At 39.4% G+C, this 11,971-nt stretch overlaps 1 protein-coding gene across 4 annotated transcripts in view; it reads left to right on the top strand.

The window, feature by feature from the left end:
• Positions 1-11,050: 11,050 nt before the first annotated feature.
• Positions 11,051-11,971, top strand: part of TSC22D3 (TSC22 domain family, member 3) — a 62,454-nt gene continuing 61,533 nt past the window's right edge. The window contains exon 1 of one of the 4 annotated variants that reach the window (XM_014538835.1): positions 11,051-11,116. In XM_014538835.1, coding sequence (XP_014394321.1) covers positions 11,082-11,116 — 35 coding nt within the window. In that variant the 5' untranslated portion in view covers positions 11,051-11,081. The remainder of the gene's footprint in view (positions 11,117-11,971) is intronic. The other 3 variants (XM_014538836.1, XM_005865222.2, XM_005865223.2) reach the window with 3 other exon arrangements.

Consider the following 11,971-nt stretch of genomic DNA (forward strand, 5'->3'; position numbering starts at 1 on the left):
CCCAGACACATCATAATTAAAATGCCAAAAATTAAAGACAAAGAGAATCTTAAAGGCAGCAAGAGAAAATAAAACTGTTACCTACAAAGGAGTTCCTATAAGGCTAACACCTGATTTCTCATCAGAAATTCTACAGGCCAGAAGGGAATGGCATGAAGTACTGAAGGTAATGGAAAGCAAGGATCTAAGACTAAGATTAATATATCCAGCAAGGCTATCATTCAAAATGGACAGTCAAATAAAGAGTTTCCCAGACAAACAAAGGCTAAAGGAGTTCATCACCACCAAGCCACCATTACAAGAAATGCTAAAGGGATTGCTGAGAAGAAACAGAGAGAGAAACCTAGTCATACAGAATTAAAATGGCTATAAATAAGTACCTCTCAATAATAATCCTAAATGTAAACGGATTAAATGTTCCAATAAAAAGGTGTAAGGTAGCTGAATGGATACAAAAACATGACCCAAGTATATGCTGTCTACAAGAGACCCACCTCAAAACAAAAGACACACAGGATGAAAGAGAAGGGATGGAAAAAAAAAATTTCAAGCAAATGGAAAAAAAAAGCTGGAGTAGCAATACTCACATCCAACAAAATAGACTTTAAAAGCATCATGCTAAGCGAAATAATCCAATCGGAGAAAGATAAATACCATATGATCTCACTCATTTGTGGAATACCATGAACAATATAAAGTGATGAACAAAAATAGAGCCAGAGGGGGAAAAATATACCAGAATATAATAGAAGTAATCCTGTTATTTGCACATTTTTAATATTTCCTATAACCTTTGTGATATCATACTATGTTAGTACAGCTTTGGTAATATTATAATACTTAAAATCCTTGTATTCTTGAAATGTTAATGTTTATTGCATGTAACATTATTATATTTAAGATTGTTTTTCTTGAAATATTAATGTTTATTGCATGTAACATTATTATATTTAAGATTGTTTTTCTTGAAATATTAATGTTTATTGCATGTAACATTATTATATTTAAGATTGTTTTTCTTGAAATATTAATGTTTATTGCATGTAACATTAATATATTTAAAATCATTTTTCTTGAAATAAAAAAACTGAAAAAGAGAATCTATTTAAAAAATTTTTAAAAAGACATGATGAAGAGTCTGGACTAATGTATTATAGGAACACAAAGAAAAGACATATCATATAGATACTAAGAAGACAGACTTAACAGGTCTGGGCGACTGGTTGAACAGAGTCTAGGATGACTTCCAAGTTTCAGACCTGGACAACTATGTGGATAGAGGTCTGAGTCACCAAAAATGGAGATTTTGATGTGGATAGAGGAGGAGTGGAAGATTTGAATAACAAAGATGTATTTGTGACATGCTGAGTTTCTTTTTGAAGTACCTATGAGACATACCATGTCCCATGTGTTTAGTTGCAATTGAGTATTCAGGTTTGGAGCTCACAAGAGAAGTCTGAGGATATAGATATAGATTAGGGAGTCAACAGAACAACAGATAAAACCATGGAAATAGATAAGATGATTTAGGGGAAAAGCATAGAATGAGACAAATTCTGGGAAAGACCAGCATTTAAGGGGTATCAGAGGAAAATCCACAAAGGAACATAATAAGGAGTACCAGAGAGGAAGGAAAAGAACCAGGAGGGGAGCTGCATCACCAAAGCCAAGGAGTAGGCACTTTCAAGAGAGGCATGAAAATAGAAGTAGAGTAAGAGTAATCAATTATGTTAAATGCAGCAGAGAAAAGTCCGGTAAAATTAAGACTTAAATTTGTTAGTTGGATTGGCAATCAGGATGTCATTGGCTTCCTTAACAAGAGCAGTAACAGTGGTATTCTGGTGTCAGAAAAGCCAAACTGGGGTGGGGTGGGGCTTAGTTTTGAATGGGGGTCTGAGGAAATGGAGACAGTGACTATAGACTACTCTTTTGGATAACTTCCTTGATAATGGAAGGAAACAAATAGGGTGAGCACCAGTTCAGGACAGAACCAGGAGAGTTTTGTTTATTTCTTTTTTTAATGGGAGAAAGTTGAGCATTAAATGAAAGAGTGGTTGAAGATACAGATAAAAGAGGGAATAACTGATGAAGAAAGGTCCCCAAGGAGGTGGGAGACAATGAGCTCCAAAGCATAAATAAGTGAATTAGACTTGAACAGAAGTTATGCCTACCCATGCAAGATAAAGAGAAAGGAGGTTAGGACATGTAGGGACACAGCTCTGTGGCAGGGTGGGGTGAGGGCAGGAAAATGAAAGTTAGCATCTGATGGCCTAGATTTGCATAATGAAATAAGAGGTGAGGTCATCTGCTGAGAATAAAGTGAATCATGGGAATAGGTTGGTGAAGTGGAGTGGAGATGAAAAGGATTGAAAAGATGACACTTGTAGATGGGTCATTTACAAGGACATTAAAGTCAGTCAGGATGGTGGCCAGAGTTGGAGAGACTATAAGCGAGGTGCTGAGGTCCTCAATAAGTGAGAGACCTGGAGGACAGTAGATGGAACAGGGTGGCTGTACCATCTCCTGGCCCCATGGGGTAAGAGAAAACAGAGCACCTCTATCACTGAACCTTTGGAGAGGTTGCTTAGTAGATATTAAGTATCTGACCCAAAATACATGCTGGATAAATGTGAAGAATTGACTTACTCTTTAAGCCAATACGATTGTAAAATTGCATTAGAAGATCACAGGAAGGAATAGTCTTAATGGACTCAGGGTTGATCAAACTGCACATGGAGCAGAATGCTCATTTCTAAGGACCTTATTTTAAAGCGAACATTTACAAACTATAGTGCATCTAGATAAGGCTCAAGAAACTACCAAGTACTTATTAAGAATTGGGCATGTTTGATCTAGCAAGGAGATGGTTAAAAGAGGATATGACAGCTGTCATGAAACGTTTGAAGGGTTATCTCTGCTCCATATGTTAAAAATTAGATTAATGGATAGAAGTTACAAAAAGAAGATTACAAGTGTTTTTCAGCACAGTTTTTAATTTATCTACTGATGAAATGTGAACCTATCTAGTGTGTTCAAGTGGAGGCTGGATGAACACTTACCTGTGAAGGGAGTTAGAAAGGCCACAGAGAGAGAGAAAATGGAAAAGCAATTGAGTCATTGTGGACTACAGATCATCAAGTTGATTTATAGACACTGTGAAAACTATTTCCTACTTTTAAAAGTAGAGCTTGGCTAGAATAGAAGGCCCTCCCTGACTCTTGTTATTGGGGAAGAATGAGTCAGAGAATCTAAAAATAGAAGAAAAGCTTAAATGGCTCAAAATGATCACAATCAAAATCTTAAGGAGAGGAAGAAAAGAAGGTAGCAAGATAAAGCAAATAACCTTCCAGGAAACAAATTTTACTGGCCTTCTGGAATTGGTGGGAGGACTCTGTAAAGAATCTTTTCAATGACTGCCTTAAACTAATGCTTGGTATTATTTCAACTAAGCAGAAAAAATAAGGATCTGGTCTCTAAAATGCCAGGCTGTTTCCTGCTCCAGATGAAGGCAGTAGCTCTAAGAAAGGAAATTAAAAAGAGCCCAGCTGGCTTGGCTCAGTGGTTGAGCACTGAACCTATGTACCAAGAGGTCACCGGTTCAATTCCCGGTCAGGGCACATGCCTGGGTTGTGGGCACGATCACCTGTGGGGTTGTGCAGGAGGCAGCCAATCAATGATTCTCTCCTCATTGATGTTTCTATCTCTCCCACTCCCTTCCTTCCTGAAATCAATAAAACTATGTATTTTTTAAAAAGAGGTAGGACAGCAGTGTTATATGTCATAAGAATATTCCTAGTGGTAGAAAGAGAGAGCTGAGAACAGCTGTTGAGACCTGGAATCTGGTGTCCAGAGATTTAGTTTGTGCTAAGAGAAACTAATGCCTGATTGAGACTGCTTAAGAGCTCAGAGTGGTAGAAGATGCTCATATGTCTTTAACACCTATATTTATTTATTCTTTTTTAAAACTTTATTTTTTTGTATTTTCTCTCTCTTTTTTTAATTGTCTAAAATTTTACATATGTCTCCTTTCCTCCAATTGACACCCCCCAGCCATTTCCACCCCAGGCAAGCCCCACCGCTCCAGTGTCTGTGTCCATTGGTTATGCTAATATGCATGCATATAAGTCCTTTGGTTGCGCTCTAACCCAGCAGTTCTCAACCTGTGGGTCGCGACCCCTTTGGCGGTCGAACAACCCTTTCACAGGGGTCGCCTAAGACCATCCTGCATATCAGATATTTACATTACGATTCATAACAGTAGCAACATTACAGTTATGAAGTAGCAACGAAAATAATGTTATGGTTGGGTCACAACATGAGGAACTGTATTTAAAGGGCCAGAAGGTTGAGAACCACTGCTCTAACCCCTCTCTCCCCTAACATTTGTCTCTGGATCTATATTTAAAAGCGCAGTTGAGCATAACTTGAAACAGATAGGCAGAGCCAAAGCAGAGTCAATGGCCTGGGGACAACCTACAGGAGAAAAGAGAATATTTGGTGACTATTCAGTGTAGCAGCTGATCCTGATTAAATTAGAAATGAGGTGTTAATGATGCTTAAATTTTTTTGTCTATTTATTATTTGCACCATATAACCTTGCTATTCAAAACGTCAGCCACATTGGTTTGCTCCCGGGTTTCGGCACCAAAAAAACAAAACAAAAACAAACAAACAAACAAACAAAAAAAACGTCGGCCATGAACCAACAGGAGCAACATCACCTGGGAGCTTATTAGGAATGCAGAATCTCAGGCCCCTCTCCAGACCTGCTGAGTAATAGTCTGCATTTTTACAAGCATCTGGTGATTTGTATGCACAGTACAGTTGAGAAGCACTGCTGTACCTGGTTTCTTAGTTGAACTTTTGCCTAGCACAACTCCTTTTGTTCCTCCTTTCTTTTCTCCCTCCCTCTACTGCTCTTGATTTCTCTGGTATTTGTTTCCTTTGTGAAATAATAAACAACTCTAATCATGGCTGATAGTCCTAGGAATAGTTCTCATGATACTCAGATAAGGAAAAGGGTGGCTGGGCACATATTGTAAAGCAAGGGTTTGGCGAGTGGGAAACCACTGACTCCGTTTCCAATTGTGCTATCAGAATATAACTTTCATCAAGTTCCTTAACTTTCTGAGCTTCAGTCTCCTCATCTGCAAAATAAGGGTTATTACAGTATTTACCTCATAGTGCTGTTGTGAGAATGAAATGTGAATCAGGTATGTCAACTGCCTGGCACAGTGCCCAACACACAGTAAGTGTTCAGTATATAGTAGTATTAATGAAAGCCATCAGTTTTGAAGTAAAGTCAGAAAAAATAAAGAACTAGTGCTACAACCCTCTCCAGCCTTCCAAAGTCCACGAAATTCCTTGAGAGCCTCCATGAAAGTCTCATCTACCTCATCCAATTCTGCCTTCTTGGTTCCAGGGCCAGCCAACAGTCAACCTAAAGCATTTCTTATTCCATTGGCCCATCTTTTGTTTTTTTGCTGAATTAGTAAGATTTCTACTTTTTCATTGCAAATGGGCCACAGTTCTAGTACATTAAAGCTAAAAAAAGAATCTTTTGTGGGCTGGCCTGGAAATATAACAACCATTTATAATATTTTTTCTCTTATGGAAAAATGCATGTCACCTTCCAAACAATTGACTTCAGAATGAACTTTGAGATCTCACCCTGTGTACAAGTTGGAGGCTGCCTGATGTCAACATATTGGAGTGGTGACAAAGGGCTAGATAACCCAAGTCCAGAATTCCAGAGGTGACAGAAAGGTAAACAAGAATGCTCCAAGGAGTAGAAATTAGGGCAAATAGATCAATCTGAGTGCTCAATGTCAAGATTTCAAAAGTTAATACAAAAAGGGAGAGATACCTCTGGAAGTATATTAAACAACAACACAAGCCATTTTTTATTTTATTAGGTAAGGGACTCCCTAATCAGCTGGGGATCTACAAACAATATCAAAACCTTACAAAAGCCCTAACCGGTTTGGCTCAGTGGATAGAGCGTTGGCCTGCGGACTCAAGGGTCCCAGGTTCGATTCTGGTCAAGGGCATGTACCTTGGTTGCGGGCACATCCCCAGTAGGAGGTGTGTAGGAGGCAGCTAATCGATGTTTCTCTCTCATCAATGTTTCTAACTCTCTATCCCTCTCCCTTCCTCTCTATAAAAAAATCAATAAAATATATTTTTAAAGAAACCTTACAAGAGATCTCTGCAAGATGGTTGCCTTCCTCCTGCCCTGCCCTCTATAATTTGCATGCATTCTAAGCTTATACAGTAAGACAGAAAGCAGTGTCCCCACCCCCCAATCCTCCTCACCTTCACACCCTGACAGCCAGCTCCCAGGTTCAGTCAGCTTCCCTCTGCCCTTCCCCTTCTTCTTTCCAGAGGAGATCAAGATTTTGGGAAAACACAGCACAGTTTTTCTTTTTTCTTACAAAAAGCAAGAGGACTTCTGTGTTGAGTAAAATGAGATGACTGGTGAAAACAAGATCCCCAAGATGGAAAGGGGTGAAAAGGTAGTAACAAAGGATAATGGAAAAGCCAAAGACTTTTGTGCCTTCTCACTGAAGTCTTTAGTGAGAAGATCAATTATATCCAGGGGAATTCTGGATTAATAGGGCAAGAAGCTAGCAATGTCTAATTCCCACCAATTTAAAATGCCCATTAAAATATCCATGAAGCTCTGAAAAAATGTAGAGTTGCACTAGCTAGGGAAACTGGGAAGGGGGGGAGGAATGACTGCCAACTTCTAATGGGGAAGGAGTTTCTGCTGGCTTTTATGGGGAGATGAGGTTGGGCTAAGGAGCATACTTGTGGTCTATATACACTATACCCTCTGATCCAGACAATGAAAGTGCCAAAAAAGATCGGGAAAACTTTTGATTCACTTCTACTAGCTGTCTTCAGCTTAAGCAATACAGGGGCTGTATTGATCTGAAAACCGGAGTCTATCCCATTAATAAATGTATTAATTTATAAATAATTTTATAATTATTTATAAAATAATTATAAACAAGAGGGGAATTCATAAAAACTGTAACTGTATTTTCTAAGGCAACCAGGGTTCTGCTTCATTTCTTCTACCATCAGCTCTTCTATTTTCTATATACTTTTGGAGACTACAACTTGAGTACACCACATGGTCAGTGACAGTGGTAGTGATGGTTAGGCCAGTGGTTGTTATAAGGAAAAGCTCCAAACATAAGCATGCTTGGAGACATCATATCTGAAATAATGTAACAGGACAAACTGCAGAGTCAGACAACCCAGAAAATCAGAGACAAAATATTCCATCTCAGTGTAGTAGAACCTAAAAATAATAAAACCACTACCAACACTATCAACTGCCCCATTTACTGCACACTTATTATGTGCCAGACACTAGCTTAAGTACTTTACATACATTATCACATTTATTCCTCATAGCAAACACAAGATGTCATTCAAATTTGTTTCAAGTGGCAGGTAATAATAATATCTATCATTTATTGAGTCCCTATTATCTGTTAGGCACTAAATGTCTTATGTCCACTATCTCATTAGATTAATGCCTACTAGGCAGTAGAAAATAGGCTCAGCCTTCCCAATTCATTTTTCAAGGCTCAGTTTAAGCATCACCTTTTCCAGGAAGCCTTCCTAGACCCTTATAATCTGGGGTAGGTATGCCCACTATGCATTCCTCCCATCACCACCCTGTGCTTCTTTCTACCACAACTTGTATCTCATAATACACATATACACATACTCCAATACCAGACTATGAGCTTCAGAAGAAAACATTGTAGAAGTTAGGATGCAATAATATATTACTTCTATGAAACAGTTATATAAAGAGAGGCTAAAATAAAAGTTTCTCTTGAATGGCAGAATTGTTAGTGAATTTTGAGACTTCTTTAATATCTATCTATAAAACAAGCTGTAAAATAAGGTCAACTCATAGGCTTACTATGAGGAATAAATGGTAAACAGTTGTAAAGCCTCTTAGCATAGTGCCTTGCATATAGTAAGGGTTCACTCATGTTAACTATTGTTATCAATATTATAAGTTGTTTGGTCTAGAATAAAGACTTAAAAATTCAGAGGATAATAATAACATCCTGCATTAGCAATTTTATAAAATAATCTTGTATTACTTTTATAATAAAAATATTTAGTTTATACAAGCAAAACATACTAATTTTTGGCAAATAATAAAACTAGAAAGTCCCACCCTGGCTGATGTGGCTCAGTTGGTTGGGCATGATCCTGTGCACTGAAAGGGTGCTAGTTAGATTCCTGGTCTGGGCACAAGCTGGGTTGCAGGCTCAATCTCTGGTGTGGGGCATGTAGGAGGCAGTTGATAGATGTTTCACTATTATATCAATGTTTCTCTCTCACACACTCTCTTTCCTCCTCCCATCCTCTCTCTCTAAAAATAAAAAATATATATTTTTACAAAACCTAGAAAATATCCCTCCTTCACTTCTTTCCTCCCACATCTAATCCCACCCTTTCCTTAGAAGTAACCATTGTCAACACTTTTAGTTGGAATCCTCCCACAGGGGAATGTATTTGAATTTAAGCAAGAGAAAAATGTGTCAATTTTGAGTACAGTAAATCCAAGTTGTAATAGGAGGATGGGAAACCAAATGATAGTAAGATAAATCAGTTCTTAAAGATCTAAACATTAGAGATTCTTGAGTACCAGGGCCTTATACTATTACCACTACTATTTTTTTAAATTATTAAAATGGTAATCATTAATTAATCTTTATGGGGGAAAAGTAAAGTGGCCCTCACCTAAGATTAAGAAAATGGCACTGATAAAAGTGCCATTTCATGCCCTAGCCGGCTTGGCTCAGTGGATAGAGCGTCAGTCTGCGGACTGAAGGGTCCCAGGTTCGATTTCGGCCAAGGGCACATGCCTGGGTTGCGGGGTTGATCCCCAGTGGGGGGGCATGCAGGAGGCAGCCGATCAATGATTCTCTCTCATTGTGGATGTTTCTCTCTCTCTCTCTGTCTCCCTTCCTCTCTGAAATAAATAAATATATAAATTTTTTTAAAAGTGCCATTTCACACACCTTTATATACAAATATGTGTATATAAAAACAAATACGTGGATATAGTATGCAAAGTTGTACTGAATTATTAACAATACTAGTTGAGAGCAAGGACTACAAGAGAAATGTCAAGGGGACAAAATCTTGAGTTTAATGGTGCCAAATGCCAAGAAGAAAACCAGGGCCTCGTCCCAAGGTTATTCATCAAGATAAGATAGCTAAGGCAAATATAAAAAGAAAAAGTCCCCGCAGTTCTTCAACACAACTTAAATAAACATTTATGGAGCTAATATATTTTGTTATAAAGTTTAACATTAAATAATTATAAACAAGAGGGAAATTCATAAAAGCTGTAATTAAAAAACAATTCAGTAGGCTATAAGCCTACACAATGCATGTGAAATTTCATATTCAACTATGTCCTCTGGCTTTTACCCAAGAACATTAAAAAAAGATAACAAAGAAGAAAAGGAAAAATTAATGTATAATTTAAAAAGAAAATACATTGAAAAAGGAGAAAGGGGAAAATTAACATACATAAAGGATTGGCTTTTGAGAGATCAAACCAAAGAATCCTCAGTAGTCTGTGAGAACACAGGTACTATATTCTTAGCTCTGATGGTCTGGACAGTGAACTCCAAATGCCTCTTTCATCTCTGATCTTGAGATCCTGTCAAGAGCCAAAGGTAAAGCTTGTTTCTGATTTTCTGGTCACTACAGCAGAGAGAGAACTACCCTCCTTCCATTTCTGGAAACTGTGGGGATATATAACATCCATAGGGCCTTATAGACCCCACATAAGACCAGTTGGAAACAGGAGTTATTGGCTGACCTTTGATTTTGATCACAGGGCTGATGCTTGTGGCACATGGAGGGAATTTCAAATTATGGAAGTCCAATCTAAAGGGACTCAGGCAAGTGTAGCTCCACTAGAAAGAAGATGGCTCTACCCGGATTGGTGTCCAGGTGTACCACTTGGCCATGGGCCCTCTTAATGTAAAGCAGTGGTTCCCAATGTGGGGCACACGCCCCACAGGGGGGGCAATTTGATTTTTAAGGGGGGCAATTCAAGAATGAGTTATTAACAGTGATTTTTTTGCGTTTCTTATGGTTCTAGGGGCCTCATATACAGTATATAAATATATATTGTGACATATCTATGCCTCTTAGTCCTCTATTACATGTTCTGAAACTTTATTTGCTATTTTTTCATATCATTTCATATTATTGTTATTTTTTAAACAATTTCATAGTGATTTCTTCCTCAGTACTTCAACTGTCCTTTTGTTCTTTTATTTTTCTCTTTCATGGATGCCATGTTCTTTGGAAACTTGTTTAGACCAAGTTAATGGACTTTTAGGCTTCCTCCATGTGAATAGGAGTTCACTTTTTGAATAATAAGAATTATATGTTACAGAGAGGGCATCAGGATTTTAAATATGCTTAGGTGGGGCATGGCCAAAAAAAGGTTGGGAACCACTGGTGTAATGTATCTGTCTTCCCTTTCCTCCTATTCTCAGAACCGATGCAGTGTGGATTCCACTAGGAGGCACCTCTGGCTTCTCCCAAAGAGCTCTGTGTCCCAGGCAGAAAATGTTCAATGTTTAAACACAAGATGGCAGTATATACTGCTCTATTGCAAGGGCCGTGGACTTGTGAAGGGAGCTGAAGGGGGGTGGGGAGTGCTGACTGAAACTGAAATCCATTTGAATTTTATGTGAAAACTGGACATCATAAATATTTGAATTTTTTGAGGAACCAATAATTATTTAATGCTATATAGTCAAAGTATTCCAAGTCTCCAAGTCTTGGAAATCTACCACAGCACACATCCCTACATCTCACAAAGCTGGGGTGCCAATCTGCCTTGCTCTCCACAAATCTCCCCTTTCACCTTACGTCAGACGTTCTGGAGTAACCTTCTCTTCAGAGCCGAGGACCCCTCAGCTGGCAGTTTCAGGACACCCCTGTGCTCCGGAATAACCAATCACCACAGGTCTTAATAGGGTAAGGGTAAGGGCAGAGGTCAACTACCGCGGCAGATGAGGAAAAAGAAGGGGGAGAGCAAGTTTGAAAGGTAAGGAAAGAAAAGTGAAGAGAAGAGAAAGGGACAAAATTGAGGCAAAAGAGGGGGTGCGCTGAAGTGAGGAAAGGAAAGGTAAAATAAAATGAGGGAAAGAAGGGGAAGAAAGCAGTCCATGACAGAAAAAGAAAAACTGGGACGGAAAGGGGTAAATGAGGAAATACAGAAAAGGAGAAAAAGAAATGAGTAAAGAAAGGGGGCAAAAAAGAAAGTAAGAAAGCGGAAATGGATAAAGAAAGAGAAAAAAGAAAGAATTGGGAGAAAAAGCGCAGAAAGACCGAAGGGGCTGAGGGGAGAGGGGCAAACTGGGAAGAGAGAGAAAAAAAAAAAAAGGGAGAAGAGGCTCAGCGACAGAGAGCCTGCCGGGGAGCTTGCATTCCCGGAAGCCAGGACAGAGGTCTCCTCCGGTGGGGCTAAGGGAAGAGAGGAGACAGCTAGTGGGGGGGAGAGAAGGAAAGATAAGTGAAGTGAGAAGAAAGGGACAAAACCGAGGGAAGTTTGATCGTGCTTCTGTGAGTTTTGTTTAAGGCATTTATTGGGTAGTCCTGAAGTGTGTCCCGCACGCTCAGACTTTCTGTGGGAGCAAACGTTTCTCTTTGTACCACCCCCGCCCCCAAAGAGGTTTGTGGAGCGCCGCGGTGTACGGCTGTAACTAGTAGGGCTCTCGAGGGCCGCGTCTCTCCTGTAGGGGGACCCGTCCGCGGTGGGATCAGGAATATTCGCCCTCCCACTGAGCTGGAGAACAGGGTGCAGCGGCACCCCCAGCCCGGCTACTCATAGATTTCTGGCGGAGGATGCGCCGTGAGGGGCGAGAGAGCCTGAGCTGAGGCGCTGGGCACAACTGAGCGG

This window comes from Myotis brandtii, unplaced genomic scaffold (assembly GCF_000412655.1).
Source record: "Myotis brandtii unplaced genomic scaffold, ASM41265v1 scaffold199, whole genome shotgun sequence".
NCBI classification, from domain to species: Eukaryota; Metazoa; Chordata; class Mammalia; order Chiroptera; family Vespertilionidae; genus Myotis; species Myotis brandtii.